Genomic DNA, 22,982 nt, shown 5'->3' with positions numbered 1-22,982 from the left:
GAAATATCGAATCAGGGAACGAGACATTGATTTTCACGTTTCACGATATGCCTAGGAATTTCATGATCTGGCGGATATTACTATTGGCCACCGACATATATACCTTACTAACTACAGATATACACAGTGCGCTTATCATTCAAAAAGAATATTAATGTCCTTATAAATCAACAAGAAATTGAAGACTAGAAAATTGACCGGTCTATACAGTTTTCATTAGAAGTTAATAAATTATGGCGGTAAATAAGCAATGTTGTTGTTATCGTAAATCGTCGTGGACATAACGACGTGGGACAAGTGTCAGTTGTCTCTGATAACGTCGCTATATCTATCAAATGACTTAAATTAAATGAGCGTTTGTCCAAAAAGGCTGCGTAACTTTGGTTTGAAAATGATACAACAAGAATATATTGGCAACTAAGGCAACGATTAATTTTTTGCATTTTAAGTTACATACCTACGTTTTCCCGCCACTATTCGGAAATGTGGCAATAGATGACCTAAAACCAAGCTGGAAAGTAGGCAATAGCTGCAGCACCTGAACCACTACTACTACAATGTTTCAATGTTATCATCATCTGTCATTAGTGATCATTGTTATCATCATCTGTCACTGGTGATGGTAAAAGGTCCTTTTTTTGGCGCAACTTATCCTTCAAAAATAAAATTAGGTTGTTTATAGGACCAATTACTTGTTAAAAAAAAGAAAGAAACGTCAAAACCATTCAGTTCACGCTTAAGGCGTTTTTACCTTTGTACCTACAAAGTTGTTTTGTGTTTTTTTTACCAAAAACGCTTCTAAGTTTAGAGTCTGTTTGAAGCAAACAACAGAAAAACGCCTCTTAAAAGTGATATAAAGTAAAAAAGGCGGTTTCGGAAAATACTTAATTGGATACCTAGTGTTAATTGTGTTTGACTAAAAAACACAAGCAACACGTATCTACGCTTTAAAAATGAGTCCTGCCTGTGAAGAAAATATAAATGTTCCTGGCAAAACTCCATCGCTTTCTTTTAACAACTGTCCTCACGCCAAATATTAATTTATATTAAAGTACTTAGTCATGTAAATTTTTCCTTATTTCCTCGCATTAGTCGTGAAAAGCACTATGTAATGCCTCCGCCGAAAACGTTAAAGATGGACTCTCTCTGGCCCTCAAACTCACTCGTCCAACTTTGAGCGGTTTTTTTGGCCTCTCCTACAATGTACTATTAGCCGCTCATGCGACATTTTTGTAGGGCCTAAAGGCGTTATTCTTAAACGCGCTACAAAAATCAATTAGCTATTTATCGTTTTTTTAACCTGCCATTTGACGTATGTATTTGTAAGATAAAGATAAAATATAAATTACTTGAGGCTTTACTAATTTTTATCAAATAGGAATGTCTGCGAGCGATACTACATTTTTAGGGTTCCGTACCAAAAAGGTACAAAAGGAACGGAAGGAAAGGAAGGTCTGTCTGTCTGTCACATCGCTAAATATCTCGAGAATCACTTAAGCTATCGATTTGAAATTTGGAATATGTATGAACAACGCTATCCCAGACACATTGAAAGTATTTTTTTATTAATTATGGGAAATGCCCAATATGAAGAGGGGGGAAAATTTCAAAGTCTAGTAACTAGGTCAAGTGGGGTATCATTTGAAAGAACTCAAATTGTACATTCCAAAACATTTTGCTTTCTTTTCCATAGAGAAAAAAAAAATGATTTATGCAGGAAAACGTAAAAAATAAAATACCATTTTCCTCCTTATCTCCGAAGTTTACCGACGAAAAATTATGAAATTTTTACATGATATTAACATTACTATAGTCTTTATCTATCTTATAGGTACATATATACCTATATAAATTTATCTTTCCTGCTCAACAAGAGGTCGATAACAAGGGGTTGGTCTCCATTGTCAGCCACTAAGGGCCAGTTGCACCGTCCACACTTGACAGACTGAGCGACAGCAATCGGCCGCCAACTATGAAACTTTCCAATCTTCCCATACAATTAATAAAATTACGCGAACGCTTCAACGGTGATAGAGAGTTTGGTGCAACCGACCCTAAGAGTACCCGGTTCACGTCAGACTTTCAACTACCAGTTGGACGCGCAAGGAAATAAAATCATGTCACCTAAGAAGTGATTAAAATACGTGACTAAAATCTACTATTACTACTTTGATGTTAGTATACCTTACGGCAATTTAAATTCCAATAAGGCCAAGTATGCTGGCGCCATGAACATGGCAGTTTTTGCGAAGGATATCTTCTATAATTAGATTTACGTATAATTTGTGTCAATGTTCACAGTTTAATATCCATTTGGCAACGTGACAAGATATTTTGGAGAAAGTTTTAATGGAAATGAAATTAAGCGTGTGATTTATATGCTCAGTTAAGTATGATACTTTAATTAATTCTAAAGCTTGTTAAATATACTCGTACGTAAGTACAAAATTACTAATTATTGAATTTTCGTGTCTGATTTTTTCCGATTTGTAAGTAGACTTTTCCAAAACGGTAATTATTTCAGATATTAACCTTAAACCAGAAATGTCACTTTTGCCACTGACCGATTTAACAAAATATTAGCCTACTACGAGTATATAGTGTCCCACTGCTGGGCAAAGGCCTTCCCTCGTTTTCTCCACTCGACCCTGTCATTGGCATTTTCCCACCATTTTGAAAGCGTTCAAATCGTCTCGTCATCTTCTTTTCGGTCATGCACCAGATCGTATCCATAAAAAATCCAGTACAACTACTTAACCTTTTATTACAATCAGAAGAAGCCTGCATGTGGATGCAGCATGTATATTACCTGCTTACGCTCAGTGGTGCCCATGATTATAGTATTTAACTGGTTTAGCGTGGGAAGTGGGGGGAAATTACCGGGATGCTCTTATGGAACTTTCAGTAATAGGAAGCAGAGATATAGCGCTATTATTGTTTGTCCTTGTCATAGTTTCACTTTTCCTTTCCGCCTACTTCTAAAAAGTCCTAAGTGAGGTAGATGTTTTTTGTTGCCCACCGTTTTTATGGTAGGGAACAATGAACCCCACCAGATTACGTAGGCTGTTTTTGGTATGTTGTCAGAATTATTACAATGCGTTTTTATTTTCGTCGCATTGCGTATGGCCCGTCTATATAACATACTAAGTTAAAGTGTTGGAGCCCTTAATTATTTTCTAATCTTTAAGTACAAATATACCTGTCAATATAATAATATTTCCATATGTAGAAGCAAATTCCTAAGTACATAATCATATTTTAATTCAATCTTGAATTTTAGCACTTACTATTCGAGAAACGTTGCGGCTGGGCTGTAGGTACTGTCTGCTATAGTAAAAATTAGCCTTAAAAACTATGAAATAAGATCTAAATTTGCTCAATCCTACTTCGTGTTTTAGCAAACATTTGTCGATGCAAAATCGAATCTCACGGATTTAGGAATAGGATTCATATTTGAACGCTCAATTCTCATTTCATTCACATTCCATCGAAAAACGGCTACAAATTATGTGGAGCTCGATTCACTCGCGAATACAGTAAATTTATGGGTTCACGGCGGATTTATGGATAAAACTTGGGGCATTATATAGGTCAAAGTAAAGTTTATGGGGAAATACCCGGTCGTATTACAGAGCTAAATGGCTCAATTACACTCAAATCTGCCCATTCGCATTTGTCCAGTGAAATAGGGATGTCAAGCAAACAAATAACAGTTTATTTTCACAAAGCCAATACGTTTTCGTCCGTAAAATAAATGTACACATTCTATCAAAATGTACGAGCGATCAGCAATAGAGTTAGATTCACGGACAAATTGTAACCGTGTGGCATAATGACACTCACCTCAACAATGCAATGTACTTGACTTGTGTCCTGCTACATATGTCTATGGCGCTGCTCTCTTAGATAAATGTTCGTGAAGATGCCACGCATCTTTGGTCTGTGGCAAGTGGCGATAATGTGTGGCATGCGGCACTCACCTCAACAATGCGGTCGTTGACCTGTATCCTGCCACATAAATCTGCGGCGCTGCCCTCGCTGATGCTTTTCACGAAAATGCCGCTCAACTCCTCTGTGAAAGAAGTCAAAATCAGTGTCAACTCTTTACATAGAAAATCGAACGAACCAGAATCCCTCTACATAACTAAAGTGGAGTGGATTATTAATTACAAAACGGGACTTAATCGCGTAATTCGCGTATAATTAAGTGTTGATGTCAACATTAGCCAATCTTTCGCGACCACATATAGGTTCGGTCACGTCTGAAAATATCGGTACGAAAAAAATGCCAAAAATATGTATACAACACTTTATTGCCCCTATATTAAGACGTGACTGTACAAGTCCTCCAAACGGAGGTAAATTTAAAACTGTAATTATACGCGATTAAGACCTGTTTTGTAATTAATAATGTGTAAACATCGCGAAAGTTTCAATCAGTATAAAGTGGACCACGCTAACTTTTCATACTAAGTGCTACTTACAGTAAGCAAGTTTGCTACATCAAGTAAGGCGCTGCTATGGGATATGATATTTATTATGCATTGTCCTTGTCACTGCCAAGTCAGTGCAAGCTTAGCGTGGTTAGTGTATGCTTCACCAATATATACTACATGCCGACATTGTTGAGTCGAATGATGTAGAAGACCTATGTGCAGCAATAAATTCCGATGGCTGATACATACTTATAGGTCGATAGTCTTGTCACTCGGTTATGTTACGCACGATATATTTCATTTGATAATGTATCCTCTCGCTACATTACACGATATTAATATTCACCGATAGCTCTTCAATGAAGAATAATTTTCCTGAGGACACCGGACTAAACCCAAAAAGTTTTTTCCCTCTAAGTAGTTTATTTCATGAAAAAGTGCTTATGTCATCTCATCCTTTAGGATGCATCAAGAAAAACGCTTAAATTAGTTGTTTTCCTCAAGTACAACGACTCAACTTGTCAAACTAGCTTACTTATGTATAAAGTATCGTACTCCAGAAACTAGAATTTTGCTATTTGTAGCCAGACAATCTAGGTCAGAGTATTCGACAGCGTCGGCATACCGGGAAACAATCCAATGTTTTATCTTTACGGTTTATCGAAACTGTGCGATAAATCAAAGTAGGAAAAACTGAGTGTTTATTGTATGAGATCGTTCCCAGATGGAGATAAGAACGGCCCGGGCACTCGCGGAAATTGCGACGGTGTTTCATTATTTTGTTTTATTACGCTGAAATGGAAAGACTTACAGATAAATAAAAATAAGTTGAATTAAAAATAAAATAACCGAGTATGGTGAGGCAAACACCTAAACATAAACATACATTTTGATTTCAAAATACGACAAATTACCCTGTCACCAAATGCACATAATACTTAGTACCTAATATCAATTCGAATACCTTCTATTGAGAAGCATCACAGGTTCTGCTTGTAGGCCTCGAATTACGGGTTTTTGAGTTACGAGTAAGCCTGATATCAAAAGGAAGTCGCACTTTGTGCGATTTTCCTTATAATCAGCAAAAATAAAATTCCATAGTGCGATAAGTTAAATAATTAAATATACATTTTAGTGCCAAAATACGTCATTTAAATTTTTCAATTATTAAAATACCCATTAGAGTTGAGCTTACTGTGGGGCTTAGTTAATTTGTGTAATATTGTCCTATAATATTTATTTATTTATAAGACTTAAGACCTATTCAAATACCTACTGAGAAACACTGCGGTTTCTACACGTTGGCCTCTTACGGGGTAACTTTTTGAATGTACCTATAGCCTGAAATTGTGATGCATATGCCAACATGTGTTGGGTAGGGATTGCAATCCGGTCCGGCGGATCCGGTAATCCGGCCGGATCCGACACTTTTCAGGAGCTACCGGATCCGGTAAAAATCACCGGATCCGGACCGGATCCGGTAAAATAAAAAAGACGCCTAAATACAGCACACGCTGTGCGTTTTAGGTGAGGAAAAAGCGACGGATGAGAGATAAAGTTGGATAGAACAAAAAACTAGTGAAGAAGTTTAAATATAAGTAGTGAGATAAAAATATATTTATTATGACGATAACTGGGAACAGGAGAGAATTTCTTCTTCTTTCATTTTGGTGACATGATATGACGATTACATAAATACTGTAATAGAAGGAATAATTAAAGAATGGAGATGCCATGGAAGGCATTTGTAATTTATGCTAGAGAGAAGGTTAATGTTATGTCATAATGTTGTGATAGAAGATTAAAACTAAACAAATGAACAGGATTAAGTCACCGGTACTCAACCGACTTGAGTTGAGCTCATCATATATATGTATATCGATAATCTTTAGTAGATCTAGATTCTTTTCTATTCAAATTTAAGAAGGAATCTTTTGTCTTCACAATTTCATCCAATTTTATGCAATTTCCTACATCTTCGTACGTACGTGCTACTCTACGTCTAGCCAATTCTTTACTTGAACCATGTAACTTTTCTTAGGGAGTCTCTTTCCGCGATGGTTTTAATCCTACACTCTATTATTTTTGCACGAGATCGCTGTGTCGTATTTCGTTCCCTATAATTTGCCCTTATATCCCTAAACAACATTTTTTTAAATCATACATTCTACTACTTTCACGCACATAAAAATGAGAGCAAAATATATATCTTCTTTTGTTACTAGAATGGATGTCAACGTTACAAAGAATTCAATCAAAGAACAGTTACGAAAACTTGTCCTTTCAAGGACTTCCATTTCCCACCCCAAATCCCATCATCAGGCTTTGTAAACTACTCAAATTCATAAATATAATCGAAAATTTGAGTACTTGTGAATGGTTAAATATAATAAAAACCGATTTCATATTTTGTTTTTAAAGTGATATTGACATTGTAACACTTTTTACTACTAAGTTCTATTTTATTTTTAAGAAGTTATTTATTAACTTCAAATTATAGATTTAGGAATACGTATTACGCAAAAAACTAGAAAAATATGTCACTTAATTAACTTTAATATCCCTATACCAATCCGGATCCGGTCCGGCCGGATCCGGCCGGATCATGGCCAAAATCCGGCCGGATCCGGCCGGATTGAAAATCAATCCGGTTTGCAATCCCTAGTGTTGGGCAATTCATATTAATAATCAGCATACATTATCGAAATAAGATTGAAATCAATGTTAACATTGTTAACCTACTTCTAGACACAATTTAACCTAATAATGCTCCGAATATATGTATGCCATTTAATTTCATGTTAGAGGAAGCGAGCACACGCGAATTAATGCGATTCTAATCGAATATAATATCAAATTATCAATAATATATAACCCTTCAAATAAAGAGAAGAAGAATTCGTGGTTCAAATTTGGCAGCTGGTGTAGATAACGCTTGCAAGTGTCCAAGCGTTATAGAGTAATTTTGTTTGTCAAAAGTTAACGTATGACTGTCATATTATCAGAACATTTAACGCCTATATTCGTACTTTTCCACCGGCTTTAAGAGCCCATCAACGTGCTCACTAGCGCTACTGCTAAATAATTGTAATTATTTAAATTTAACGATAAATATTTAAAGAAGGGGGCCGCTACGTACTGTATTTTTTATTTAGATAGATAGATAGATAAAATCTTTATTCAACCACAACTTACATGGACAACTTACATTACAAAAAGGAATCCTTGTATTCAGAATGCAAGCAAGTGCACCTACAAATATTTACATTAATATAAAAACAATCTAAACGAATAAATAAAAATAAAAAGACGTACTAAGCGCTATGAAGGTACTCCCTTGCTTGTAATGTACTAATTGCCCCCGTTTAGCCTATTCTGACATAATGGTAACTACGGAACCCTACACTGAACATCGCCCCACGCGGCATTGGCCCTTTTTTTTTACTTTCGCAGTAAAGTAAACTCTTCTATGATCAATAACTGTTTGCTCCAGGTTATTGTCTGTCGTCACAATCTGATGCATTTTACGCAACGAGGTAAAGTTCAAAAGAATAAATATGAATACCAAGCGTTGCTTGCATGAGACGGGTTTCCTTCTATCATCGCGTGTTTCATTTTCATGTAAACAACGAACAAACATTGTAAATTACAATTTGTAATGGTACAAATTGAACCATTACGTAACAATGGTTTTTAAGTGTTTAGTCCACTTATGACGGTAAGAATAAAATTTCAACTTAACTTTTTTAAGAGATACTTGAACAAGTTTTCTTTACCATTTATTTATTTAGTACTTATTGTTGTAAATCGTCAGTAAGTCATAATCGCAGTAAAACTCTGTTCTGAGCGACAGCTGAAGTAATAGGTAAGTATACAGGATCAAAGAGAATTTGAGGTGGATTGTCAAAGAAAACTTTGTAGCCACAGTACATTTACTGCCATCTTTCTATACATAATTAACACAAAATGCTGGGTTGAGGTCTTTTTTTTATTTGTGGTGATAGGCAGGGCTAAATAACCCCTTGTGCCCTGTGATCCTCTCTGCACGCACAGGGATGTTTATGTAGTAAGTAGTTAATAGTTATAAGTGTTTTTATTTAAGTCTCTGTACTTTGTCAGCAAAGATCAAATGGTCTGAAAAAAAAAATATTTTTTATTATTATTAAAACTTTCATAATCGCTCGAAACGATGCAGCCATATCTTTGACCTATGCTCTACTTTTTTTGGCGCTACTTTTTAATATTTAACAAATTTATTTTAACGCATATAAGTGAAAGAATAAGGATCAAAGCCAAATAACGTTCTAAAAGTTTTAATCATGTGTCGAAAGATGGCAGTAACTTTACTGTGGATACAAAATTTTCTTTACCAATCCACATGTATTTCAAATTCTCTTTGTACAGGGTGAAATTGTTATATTTTGGTCAAACACGGTGAGGGAACAGGACCCAGGCCCACCCTGAAATTGCGAGAAAAAATCTGCCGTCTTATACATTTCGGTGAAACACATGTCAATTTTCTATGGAACACTTGATTTTTTTACTAAAGGTTTCTATGGAAAACTTGATTTTTTTTCGCAATTTCGGGGTTGGCCCCATAGTAAAAGTTGTTCAGTATGACCCACATATTCCCCGCTCAGCGTATGGTCAAACATAACAATTTCACCCTTTATTTGATATGACTAGCAAATCATATCACTATATTTTTTTGAGTTTACCCTTTTGAAACCAAAACTGTAACTGATGAATGCAAACAATCACAAAACCTTATTTTGATTATCCCTACTAATATTATAAATGCGATAGTAACTCTGTCTGTCCGTATATTTGTTTGTTTGTCACTTCTACATGCTTAAACAGCCGAACCAGCTTGTTGTTTGAGACCGCGGGAAGGACATTGGATACGAAGTTGCGGACTTATAAATGATACCTGCACAATGTGTATCATAATTACAAATCTCAAACTACAGCGCATGCTAACAGTCCAATTAGTTCCGAATTTAAACTAGAAGTGGAGCGGTTAGTTGCGGCAACAGCCGCGCCGTTGTAATCTGTTCGGGTATTGGGAAAGTTGGGACACCTACCGTGGTTTTTAACCGAGGGAGCGCAAAGAGCGAGCGAAGTTTCGCTTTTGCAGCTTTAGCATAATTTCTTTCGTATGTTTGTCTGGCTGTTTTCGTCTATAGGTCGCATTTCTCAACTGTTTTCTCGTGAAATTTTTTGAGCAGGTTGAATTTTTAGATATACATAGAAAAAGCTGCGAGGTCTACGGCTCACAGTACCACTAGTGTAACCTAATAGGTATTCGAATTACAAATCTCAAACTGCTGCTTATGCCAACAGTCCAACTAGTTCCGAATTTAAACTAAAAGTAGAGCGGTTAGTTCCGGAAACTCTGTTTGGATATGGCGAAAGTTGGGACATGTGTTCGATAGCTCGGTAGATTTGTTTGTTTTGATATGCAATAGGAGAATACACCTACCGTGATTGTTAATCTAGCGAGCGCGAAGGTTCTTCATTTCAGCTTTAGCAAAAATTAGTTCGTATATTTGTCCGATTGTTTTCCTCTACAGGTCGCATTGCTCCATTAATTTCTCGTGGAATTTTATGAGCAGGTTTATTTATTATATGGCGGAACAAAACATTTATAGAATTATAAGCTATTCATAGATAGAGTCACGATGTCTACGGCTCAAGGGGTCCTCACTACTCACTACTATTACCCAGTTAGCCACTAGTATTACCCAGTGGGTATTAAAATTACAAATCTCAAACTGCTGCATATGCCAATAGTCTAACTAGTTCCGAATTTAAACTAGAAGTGGAGCGGCTAGTTGCGGAAACAGCCGTGCTGTTGTACATAGTCTGTTCAGAGTATTGGGAAAGCTGGAACATGTGTTCGATAGCTCGGTAAATTGGTTGGTTTGTTTTGATGAGCGAGAGGAGAATAATACACATTTATATATCAGGCATTTTATGTGGTATAATGTTAAAATAAACAGTAATTATGCTACATAAGTACTTGATATATTTTCCATATATTCATTCGACTGAGTTCCACTTTCACGATTTTCTCACATTATTTTTTACTTTAACGGGACTTAATCACGCATACTTAAGCTTTAAAATTATCCGATGTTTCGAGGACGAATTGTCGTAATATTTCGGAGAACGTATTTCTCCATAAGCAATAATAATGCATTCTAGTTGAATCTATTTTTTTTTTATGTCAAGATCTATCTTTATTTAGTTATAAATATTTATTTACAATAACAATATACATAATGGATATATACAGATGATTACTATAACTAGCTTATATCTAAAATAGCCCTTGAGGCATTGTACCAAGGATGCTGGCGGCATTTCCTCGTTATATCGCAATACTGATACGTTGTGCGAGGAAGCCGCCAGCTCTTCGGTCACCAGTTACGTCAACCAGGACCCCATGGACCTAGAGTATTTATATTTTACATAGTATGGTTGAATTTTAAAATTAATAAATTTGACAGTCTCTGTAAATAGTTTCTGCCTTTTTGCGCAAAAAAATTATCCAACACAAAGTCTAAAAATGTTTATATGTAATCCCTAACAAACTAAACTACACACCAAAATAACGATTTCTAAAATATTTAGTTCTAAAATTCCACTTACGTTATAATATTAGCTTGACTGCGCATTTTTCTAAAATGAAAGTAGAAGCTGGGTAGATAGTTAATCCTAGTAAAAAGGTTTTTAGGGAATTCCCTTGCGTCTCTACATCGGGGTTTTCGATGCGCGAATGTTTGACATTAGTCAAAGAGTAGGTGGAGACTTAAAAAACAGAATATAATGTACAGGTTTCTACTTTTCTACCTAATGAATATAAAATTCAACAAAATATTTAATTAAAAATTATATTGTTTATATCGAAATAAACTTTGCCACCAACTGAAACAGACTACATCATCGCTAGGAAGATACTAATAGTAAAACATTACAAACAAAATACAAATAAATATTATTTAATACCAATAATAGATAATTATCATTTTAAAAGTCAATTCTACATGCCGATATTAGAAATCAACTTTTGCATCAAATTACTTCGGCACTCGTGGACAAAATGAAACTTTCTCTTCCGTTTTTGAAAGATAAAGAGGGTCTTCACGAGCTTGTGTGGTGAAAATAAAATTGTATCATAGTGTGTATAAATAAAATTTACAGAGAGGTCGTTATTCATTAAGCATAATATGATGTTTTCTCCGACTAACCTATCTGTTTATCTCTACTCTTACTCAAATCATTCCCGCACCGAAAACCCCGATGTATACAATACATCTGTTTTATTAGGAAAGTTCCATTATTTTATTAAAGTTTTATATATTTCATCTAGAATTGCAGGCACCCGATAAAATTTTCATTTTATAATTCCGAACATTCGCAAAATCTCATTGTCTTCCCGTCTTGTACCTTTTTATATCAAAATGATGTCTTTCGCACGTGGATTTCGCTCATACTTGTTCGTAATGTATTAGCGACGCACAGGCGAATGAAAACAAAGAAACATCATTTAAATACTCGTATCAAAATGTAGGTATGAATCTTGTTTTATAGGGTTCCGTACCCAAAGGGTAAAACGGGACCCTATTACTAAGACTCTGCTGTCCGTCCGTCCGTCCGTCTGTCAATAGGCTGTATCTCATGAACCGTGATAGTTAGACAGTTGAAATATTCACAGATGATGTCTTTCTGTTGCCGCTATAACAACAAATACTAATAAGTACGGAATCCTCGTTGGGCGAATTCGGACTTGTCCGGTTTTTTTCACTTAAATTCCTCATCATCAAGAAGGATTTCTAACAGATACATAAAAAAAAACCTTTTAAACAGTCTCCTAACTAAGTAAAACCAGTACCCAAACTGTCATTTAACCTGAAGTTTTTATCAAAATAATTAAGCAGAGGCTATTTCCAGATACTCCACGAGGTACCGTCGAAGCCTGCCGGTCAGCTGTACTCGTAATTTGACACCCGGACAGATCGGGCCACATTCCGCTTCTAAATTTAACCCTTCTGTCACTGTTTGGTCAAAGTTACAGGAAACGCTGGTAGCTTTAGGGCAGTTGCATTTTCGTGTTGACTTGCCCATGGGCAAAACACAGAGTTTCTATTCGCATATTAAGATCCTTTGTATCACCTGTGTTATACAAATAAATGTTATTCTATTCTATTGACTTAATTATCCGTCAATTTCATAATACCTCCTTCGTAAAGCTTACCTTACAAATTTCCTCCCCTGAACTGTAAGGATAGGTTCATCCGGCGTAAATTTTTCCCGTATACGGGATTTTACCGAATATCGTAGTGACAGCAAAATTTGTACAGCAACTTTCAAAATTCCTTTCCGCCTTCCTACATTTCCAGTACGTCTCAAAACGACCCATTCAGCTAACATTTCTGTGCCGTTTAGACTCAAAATATCATAGCCTTAGAATTATTTTTTCCTTATTGATATTAAAGCACGTCGTTTTTCTAAAAACCCCCAATCATATTATCTTTTGTAAAAAACTCCCAATTGACTTTTAGGGTAGTTTAGTGCCCCGCTGAAAGCTTCACGATTGCACCAACAGAATCAACTTCGCCCCGTCTAGTTAGCGACCCGCTGTGCCCGCAACTATTTATATTCCACCACTTTGCCCAATATTGGATTAGTTTATTCTGCCCGACTCGCTGGATGTATTCTAACATTTCCTAACTATTTTACGTTTGTTATAAATAGTTTTAAGCTGTCACCGATCTATGTTATTTTTACGGGTCAAACGTGAGCTGCGCTATTGTATTATAGTAAGCATGGATTTGAAAATAACATTTAAGAATATTTTGTTAATTCTTAGCATGTCAACCACTAGTCAGTTCCATTGTTCTTCGGTGCCCGAGATGAACACGGGTATCGTATCGCAAGAATTCATGAAGGCAGATTTTCTTGTGAATGGACTTCCATCTTATCTTCCAGAGGGAATATAAGGTCTGAATGGAATGTACGATATGTATGTTTTTTAAGTACCTTGCTCGCATACGTAGCCAGCGACGGTGATGCCCAGGCCGAGCGCAGAGTCCTTGTTGAGGTCCACTTGATAGCTCAAGGTCTCTGGCTCCCCCGTACCACGAATCGCCATGTCGAGCGGCAGCCTGCATTTCAAACAAAGTATTAACAGGTAAACCAGATTATATGATCCAAAGGTCCAGTTGTTAAATCAAAAAAATCCTGCTGTAAAAATTCACAACTGCAAAAATAATCTCTAAAAGAGGTGACCTTCGAAAGTAACGAACATCATTAAACACACGACCAGACCAATAAAGTACCGGCTACTACTACTCGACCACTACGGCTTCCTCCTTACAGTTACAACAAGTACAATAGCGTACTAATATAATGTCCTGCTAATTCAGTTCAGGGATTATTTTGGTGGTAGCGAATGATGATATTAGTGCAACCGAGTTTCGTTTGAACTTACAATAACCTTAAAGTCACATTGATATCTCTTGGTACCTATTCATATAGGTAAAAGCTGCTTAGGAATATTATTACCTCATAGGTGGAGGTTGCGGGTCCGGCGGGGGCAGGATAAGTGGCGGGGGGCGGGGAGAAGGAGCGAGCGCCCCGCGCGGCACCACAGCTACCATAGACGCTACAGGCTGTAACAAAGAGTACCTACATTTTAGCTTGAAACCTTTCATTGTGTATGGCATGTATTCATGATTCTACAAACATGTTTCGCTACATGCTACAGTGCTACGGCGTAGCAAAAGACCTAAACAGTTGACGTCATCTTCGCTTAGCCAAAGCCAAGTGGGAAACACTTGCTGTAATGTGACGCTGTATGTCTCAATTTTATCTTCGCAAAGAGCATCGATCTTGCCGTGTCGTGCCTCTAACTTCTGTTCAAGCTCAAAGCAATTAATGCAACTGTGGTGATGTCTCACACTGTGATACAGCCTCTGTTCGATAGTAGTGGGCGGGCACGACACGGGAGCCGCATCTTCGCAAAGAGCACCGAAGCCATCGTATCTTGCCTCGGCTAACCTCCGTTCCAGCTCGATTGGGCCAGCAAGCCCGACTAAGTACCAAGCGGGAAACACTTGTAGTTGGTAATGAGATGGTAATGTTATCTTACCCTATGATGCAGCCTCTCCTCGATAATAGTGGGCGGGGGCGACACAGGAGCCGCATCTTCGCAAAGAGCACCAAAACCGTCGTGTCCCGCTTCGGCCAACCTCCGTTCCAGCTCGACTGGGTCAGTCAGCAGTCTAGATGGAACCACGGGCGCGGGTGAAGCGCCGAGACTCTGTGAACAAATGAGTCATTGGCAAAACGATATTTTCACATCACCTATTTGAAAAGAGGCTTTTTCATCCCTGCTAGGAGAGATCAATGTGGCAGTTTAATGCCCTTCTAGGAGGGATCAAATTGGCACTCTGCTGTTCTATGATATTTTATTGCTAGTATAAAAAAAAAAACACAATAAAATATGAAAATACTATGCACATTATCGATTACAATTTTGTTATAATCGATTAGTTGCATACTATTTTTATTTGTTAAAATAATATTATGAAATATAATAATTTCTATTTTGTAATCCTTCGCTTCGTACAGAATTCAATGTACGCCCACGCCTTAAATATGTAATTTTACTCCCTTGTGACATAATCTTATGACAAACAGCATTTTTGACAGTTATTTACTACTTTTAGCATACCGTACCTACCTTGTATTTAACCAATGTAAAGTTGTCCCATCCCAAATTGAGGTTATGTTATGTTGCTATATACACATGTGAGGGAATCATAGCAATAATTATTAGACACAATAAGAATTCCTTTCCTTTTGACCTATACCATACGTTCCTAAGTAAATATATTGTTTTTAATATCCTTTAAGTATTTTAAGTCCAATCGATTACCGGGAAACCGGATAAAGATAACTTTTAAGATGGATTACTATTTACCAGCAGGTAAATAATACCAGAATTTCATCAAATCCGTTTAACCATCGCCAAGTTCGTATGATTTGGCATCCTACGGCTATTTTATTTATCCAGAGCTCTTTCACTTATTTTATTTTATATTTATCACAAAATACCCTTTTTATAATCTCCTAAATATTCGAGGTTGCCCTAAAAAAGGGCAATTAATAATTCAAAAATTGCGCCGGCACGTTCCAGGGTTTGTTTACTGGCAAAAATATTTGACGGAAATTCGTCGCTCGCCCGACGAATGCCAAATATGTAGTAACGGGCAAATATCAGAGCGGAGTTTTTTACGCTCGACCTGAAGAGTAAATACTCCCAGTAAAAGGAAACTACCACCATATAAACTTGAGAAACAAAAGGATTCCTTGCGGTTTGATTTATAATGTCAGTTAGATATTGCTAAAGATTTCTGCTAGCTGATCCTACTAGTTTAATAAGCAATTTTTTGAAATATAAACCTACCTATTTGTTTCATCGATTTTCCGCTCCCGATTACCTAAATGAAAAGAAAGCGATCACAAGCAAAAAAATATTGTTCAAACATCGGCGGACCGCTCGTTTACTTATCAAATAGTGGTGTCATATAGCTCGATCCCTATCCCTACCAACTATTCGAGTGAATTTAGGTAAGAGCCGCACCTTTATGGACGCACCTCGAATCATCTTCATATAGATAAGGTGACACAAGTTCAATGTTGATGCTAATGACAATATTATTGTCAACGATTCCTGAAGTACGCAGAGATAGAAGAACGTCTTTTCTACTTACGTTTTCTTTATGATCATTACTTTAGGGCACCCTTGATCTGACCTTCTTTGATTTTAACAAAATACTGACGTTTTCGCGTTCCTCTCAACTCTCATACAGTCAGTGAAATAGGTACTTCGGGTATAGACGACATAGTACCTACCTATTTCTAGATGCTATCCTTAACCCGAAGAACTTTCTAGCATGCCAATGACTTTAGTTTTATCGATGTATTGTTTATTGTGGACCTGATAATGGCATCGCCCTGGCTGGTATTGGAAACATTTGATATTATGATATTTAATATTGTACATAATACTCGTAGTGTCAACTAAGTTTACAATTTTGACACGACTAGCAATGTCATCGCATACTAAGTACTACGATAGCGACTACCCCAAACGCCAAACCCACATTTCAATCACCAAACTCCAGAGCCGGGCATAAAATCACAGTAATAATGGTGGCCACACCCGGACCCGTCATACGCGTCTCACTGTAATGACGTTATGGCAGCTTGATATGGACATTAATATACATAATAATATTACAAATTGTGTATTGTGATGGAAATAGACGAGTGCGGTCGAGTCCATTATTGGAATATACCACTGGCTTTCGTCTATCTCATAGTACCAAAATACAAGAATTTCAATTATCGAAGTTTGAGTTTGAAGTTTGCCGTGTATCTCTAATAGATCTGTAACAAATGTTTAATGTGTCGCACAATTTCGAGAGATGCAAACAATTTATGCTAATTTACGCACCCAATTAAAAATGATGGATATTCAATTCAATTGCAAATTATTTCTTAAGAGTAAATCTTACTCCTAGTTTCCGGGGTGAGGCCCTGGAGATCTGTATTACAGGTTTACGCCTAGTTCAGACTCCAGTCTCTCACAAAGGGTATAAATCGAATTTGCCTTTGCTCTATATAATAGTAATTGTTAAATGTATCCTTTGTGAGGTGAAATAAAATATAAAAAAAAATATATCTCAATTCAATTCAATTTATTTTCAGAACTCGCGTACGTTGCATAATCCCTAATACAAAAATTCTATTTTAAAATACCGCCCAAACGTGTCTACTGATATTTGTGCACATTGTTGTTGTGTGAGTTTTACACCATGAAAGGGAGACCTATACAGTTCGAGTACAAAGTCCGTGTAATTTCAATGTGGGCGCAGATCCTCTACAATATCTTGGGACACGTGTGCAGAATCTATACCTTCTGGTTTCCGTAAGTATTTGACTTGCCGAGGTCAGGTAAGCCCCTCAACTCCTCAGCCACAAAACATATTTCAAGGGGTTGGATCAATGATGATAATTTGATAAACATGTTTCCTCCGGAGTATTGGGTGCGGGATTGTTTAACACTAGCCAAAAATAAAAAGCATCAAGCATGGGGATACTCGCAGCATTTCCACGCTAGATATAGTACGAATTATTTGAAATGATTTTTTCGCCTTAAACCCTAAGCTGTTAAACGAAAGGTATTGTTTCTTTTGTGCACCGTGGTGGCTACCAAATACCGTAGTGAAGGTTCGAGGGAAAAAATCATTTGAGATAATTCGTACTATACCTACGATGGATAGCCTTTGCACTAGGAACGACTCGGAGCGGGGGTTCCCCCCTTTTGCATGAGATGAGGGCCTAGCTCGCGGGTAAAGCGCTTCGCATCAGCTCCCCAACAACCCACCGTTTCTATCGTGAAAGGGACGAATATGAACCCCGGGCAAATATAAGCATATTTTTGCCTCTTTAAATCCGCCTGCGTTGCGGCTACAGCTCCGGCCACGCGCGAGGTAAAAATTAAAAGTAATTATTTTTGTTAGCAAAGAAATCACTAGCAATTGATGCAATAAAAGGTAGAAAGAAGGAAATGTGTTTTTATTGCGATCGCTAGTTTTCTTTCCTCACGTGTGTAGCACGGTGATTGTAATTAAGAATCTTGAGCATGTCTAGATGTTCAAAAACAATGAGGTCAAACTGTGGTTTTGTGTGGTACATTGAATTATACATCTTCCCCAGAAAATATTACAACACTAAGAAAATAAACATCATAAGAAATCAATTCCATGTAAAAATACGCAAGTAAGTATAACGGGTTAGCATTGATTGACTAATAGCACGTTATCTTTTCGCGGATTAGTGAAGTAATGTTTTGTGTGTTTTTTTAAAAAATGACTTCTTAATTTGATAAACCTCGTGAAAGAACTTTTACTCATCGAGTGCAATGAAGAAAATGTGACTTTGCTCACTCTTTTCTAGCAGCAAGGTTGTGTGTAAGCAGGCCGTTGAGGTAAAAAATGAATTAAGATGGTATTTTATGATCCGAATGCAGACAAAAACTCTTTTGTTTTGAGCTCGTCCACCGTTCCCAAGATTCAACCCTTGTTTGCAAAATAATAATAAAAACCTTTATTTCAGTATTTCCAGCCTCGTTGAATAAAAAAAACCGCCAAAAAAGGAAATTATGAGATTAAAATACGCTCAGCTCGCTGAAAATTGACAAATAAAGTGCGAAGCTATTGAATGTTTGAAATATTATAACATCAGAGTAGCTATAGCCTCGTTTCAAAACTGTGAAAAGCGTAATGAAAATACCATTGTCACACGACAAACGAAATTAAATTGTATGTTAGAGGGACAAAGATTAAATATTGTATTTAGCCATAAAGTAAATGTGACAACATCACGCTTTGATATTAATCTATTGATTTTAGATTATCCACTATTTAAAAATGGTCGCAGATAATAACATATGATTGGGCTTTATCTCGATGAACATGTCGATTAATCTACATGAAATGGGTTTTAAGTTCGCTTTTCAGATTCATATAATTAAGTTAAAACTCGAGTTCATAAGGACCCTATTAGTCTGTTGTAGAGACTTGAATCCTTTGGCCATTATTTACGGATTTTGAAGGTATCATAGAGGGTTTATGATATGTATGTAGATAAAATACTATTACACACCTCTATGACGCTGACGCTACCCACCAATGGGTCGCAACCCATAGTTTTAAAAATGCTGGTTTAGGTCATTTCACGAAAACTGGCGCGGGTTGCAAATATTGACATATCAGTATAAAACTCACGAACGACACGAACAGCTCTTACGAATTTACCTATAATAAGTAGTAAGTTTGCGTTCAGTTCGAAACCTTGACGTTGCAGTGTTCAGGCTACGAAGTGGCCCAGAGGGTATGTTGGCAGACCGCTGGCGCCGAATCTCCAAACTGTGCCAAGATAGCTTTTAAGTCAGTTTCCGAACTATTTGCGCGTCCCACATTTCAGGAAATATTGTCGTTAATTTTAGCTCTGACCAATAACTACTGTATTTTGTTATCCAAACATTTTAGACTTAAGGTCAATATAACAATACAAGTAAGAGTTGCTGCGGGTTAAGTGTGGCTGACCATCACATTGGGGCATGTTTACACGCTGATTAGTGTTTATTGCGAGTTAATACATTTTCCTCTAAATGCATGTTACTAGCAGTAACAGCTCAGCTATACTTACTCCTATTGAACTTAATTTCAATAATGTTTCTTTAATCTTTTGTATTAACACCGAGTCACCGTGCCCACGTCGTGAGTAACGTGTTTTTTTTCTTAGATGATCTTGGCGTATGAGTGATATTTTTGTATTTGACCGTTCAGAAAGTTACGTGATCCCGTTTATGTTAAGTATAATTTATAATCTTTGCATACATAAGTGAATATATCACATCCAAAACTACAACCTATCTGAACATCATACGTTGAAATCCATTAGGCTAATTTGACTGCAAGCAAAGCGTAAAATTTAAACCAAAATTTTCAATGAAAGTCACCTGGATATTTGTTTGGCATCATATCTGCCTCCGTCGCTGTATCCGGTTCCGGTGAAATTGTGTAGCGTCAATTTATTTTTCAATTTAGAAATTTAATTTTAACGCATAAGTACTATCGTTTTATGATTTTTTTTTTACATTTATGGCATCGTTTTATGAAGTATTCTAATATTTATAACTGTTTTTGTGCGTTGTACTAGATCTTTTCTGATATTTATCCCTAAAACGCAAACAGAAAATATTTAAACCCAATTTTTTAAACCTGTAACCTTATCCAGCGGTGGCAGTATTGTTCCATTTTTGTCACCTGTTACTATGCCCGTCACTTTCGCACTTAAATACTTGTTAGAACGTGACAGGCATGGTGACAAATGATAAAGAGCCGACCATATTAGCCCTACAGGTTCGAGAATCATTTAAAATTTGTTGGTTGTTGTAAGCGTAAGATCTTATTGACATGACGGGGCCATACATTTATTCATTTTTAAGCTATACAGACCCGCGAGGTGTACAGCTCACAAAACTTCTATTTTTACTTTGCTTTGCACGTCCAACACAAAACATGTTAACAAGCCAATAAAACCGACACGCCGTTCAAACGAGCCGTCAAGTTGGTACGCCGTCACCATTTCCTGCTCGCATCCGGCGTTTCCGGTGTGACTGTGACGTCACGTCCGGTGGGGACTTAATTACAACCTGGTTAATGAGCTCCGCCAATATTCAGGCGAGGCTTTTGATTTTGGTGTCAATGTTAGACAAAGAGGCATAGTTACAAAGTAACAAGGCATAGTTACTAAGTAACTTTAGTACTTAGGCATAGTTACTAAGTTAGGCATAGTTACTAAGTTAGGCATAGTTAGAGAGTAACCAAGGAAATCAGAGATGTCCTCTCTAATCTTAGCGCTTTTGCGGTTGCATTCTAAATCGTCGGAGTAACATTTTGACAACTGTTCTGGCCTAGTGGGTAGTGACCCGGCCTATGAAGCTGATGGTTCTGGGTTCAAATCCCGGTGAGGGCATTTATTTCTGTGATGAGCACGGATATTTTGTTCCTGAGTTTTGGGTGTTATCAATGTATTTAAGTATTTATATTAGGTACATAATTATATATGTATAGTTGTCTGAGTACTCAGAACACAAGCTTTCTAGAGCGTAATACTGTGGGGGCTCAGTCAATTTTTTTTATAGTACCTACGTCAGTGGCGTAAGCATACGGCCCGCCTGATGGTAAGCAGTCTCCATAGCCTATGTACGCCTGCAACTCCAGAGGAGTAACATGCGCGTTGCTGACTCTAACAACCCTCCCTCCCCTCGTTGAGCTCTGGCAACCTTACTCACCGGCAGGAACACAACACTATGAGTAGGGTCTAATGTCATTTGGCTGCGGTTTTCTGTAAGGTGGAGGTACTTCCCCAGTTGGGCTCTGCTCTAGATCTGAAATGACATCCGCTGTGCTGTGCCCTACCACACAAAGCGAGATAACATTCACAATGCCCATACCTCTCTTGTGGACGTAGTTTAAGGACGTACCCGTGTCCAATTTAAGTAAATGTCCTATAATATAGAATTTATTTATTTAAGATGGTGGATGGATGGCTACAAAATTACTTAAATAAGCAACGTTTTACGACAGCATCAGCATTTTTCCATTCAACCCAGTTGGGGTAAAAACTATAAGCTTGTTTAGGATTAGTATGTTCTCCTCATTTAATAGCGCGAGCACGCATGAGGTTCATGGTTTGGCGTTGATTGATTGAACCCCATGACCGCGAGGGTAGATATCAAATAGTATGAAAATTGGAGCCCACGAATGTTTATATTTTAGCCACATTGATCGCGATCATCGAAACAAAATAAGGACAGAAGGACACTGAGCTCTGCTAACCTAACCTTCTGACTTAGTTGTGAAGTCTTTGTACAGTCAGCGTCAAATACTTTGCAGCAGTCAAAGTGGCCAATTAGTTCGGTATACCATACTAAATATATCGTGTACCGAACTATTTGGCTACTTTGGTTGCTATAAAGTATTTGACGCTGACTGTACTAAGTACCTATTATCGATAAATTTATTCGTAATGTCTTCTTTATTCGCAATATAGGTTTTAAAAACGTATTTTATCTAGATCGATCATACATGTTTGTAAGTTCCAATTTCGTTGATTTAATAGTAAGTACTAGCCCGCGAGTTCGTTTTCGTAGAATTATATAATTAATGGCAAAAACTATCCTATGTCCTTTCCCAGACTCAAACTATCTCCATATTATTTTCATCTTAATCGGTTTCGTGACGAGGTAACAGACAGTTATTATTGCATTTATAATAGGTATTAAGTAGTTTAGGGATAATAGGATTAACACCATTGAGTCTCACTATATTTCTATTATAACATTTCAAACTTTCGCGTTTTGAACACATTTAAAACCGGTTCTATCGCGAATTTATTTTGTTACCTTTATTACACAAACACACACAAATCTCTGTTTTGACATTTTGCTGAGACATCGATTATCCGCGTCCACGACCACTGAAACCTGTGTCGAAACGTCGGAAATAAAGGTAGCAAAAAAAATTCGCGATAGACTCGGTTTTAAATATGTTTTAAAACACATTTTTTATTGCTCTTTTGAGCACAAGGTTACTAAAGCATTAGCAAACGAAATGAAGCAAATCTTAAAGCGACGGCGACGCCATTCTAAAAGGAGTGTTAGCGCTTCTAAACTGGGAGTGCTTTCATGCCACGACCTATATTTGCTAATTGGAGGAGTTACGAGAAAGTTTACTTTGCACTTGGTGGAAAAATTCTTAGGTTTTAATATTGTGAATTTTTCTTATACAAAGTTTACTCTGGACTTGAAAGTTGAATGGAAGTATATTTCGCAATAAGTTTCTGTTATGTTTCATTTCTCACGCTCTGAATGTGGATCATTGTTGTTCTAAAAAGTGT

At 36.9% G+C, this 22,982-nt stretch overlaps 1 protein-coding gene across 2 annotated transcripts in view; it reads right to left on the bottom strand.

The window, feature by feature from the left end:
• The window catches only part of LOC133516432 (uncharacterized), a 211,959-nt gene that overhangs the window by 155,513 nt on the left and 33,464 nt on the right, over positions 1 to 22,982 (bottom strand). For both annotated transcript variants that reach the window (XM_061849366.1, XM_061849367.1), the window contains 4 exons: positions 14,593 to 14,763; positions 14,007 to 14,113; positions 13,482 to 13,606; positions 3,981 to 4,072 (listed from right to left, as the gene is read on the bottom strand). In XM_061849366.1, the coding sequence (XP_061705350.1) occupies positions 3,981 to 4,072; positions 13,482 to 13,606; positions 14,007 to 14,113; positions 14,593 to 14,763 (495 nt within the window). The remainder of the gene's footprint in view (positions 1 to 3,980; positions 4,073 to 13,481; positions 13,607 to 14,006; positions 14,114 to 14,592; positions 14,764 to 22,982) is intronic.

This window comes from Cydia pomonella, chromosome 3, assembly GCF_033807575.1.
Source record: "Cydia pomonella isolate Wapato2018A chromosome 3, ilCydPomo1, whole genome shotgun sequence".
In the NCBI taxonomy this organism is placed as follows: Eukaryota; Metazoa; Arthropoda; class Insecta; order Lepidoptera; family Tortricidae; genus Cydia; species Cydia pomonella.
The sequence above is the reverse complement of the archived record's forward strand: the minus strand, read 5'-3'. Positions and strand labels throughout refer to the sequence as shown.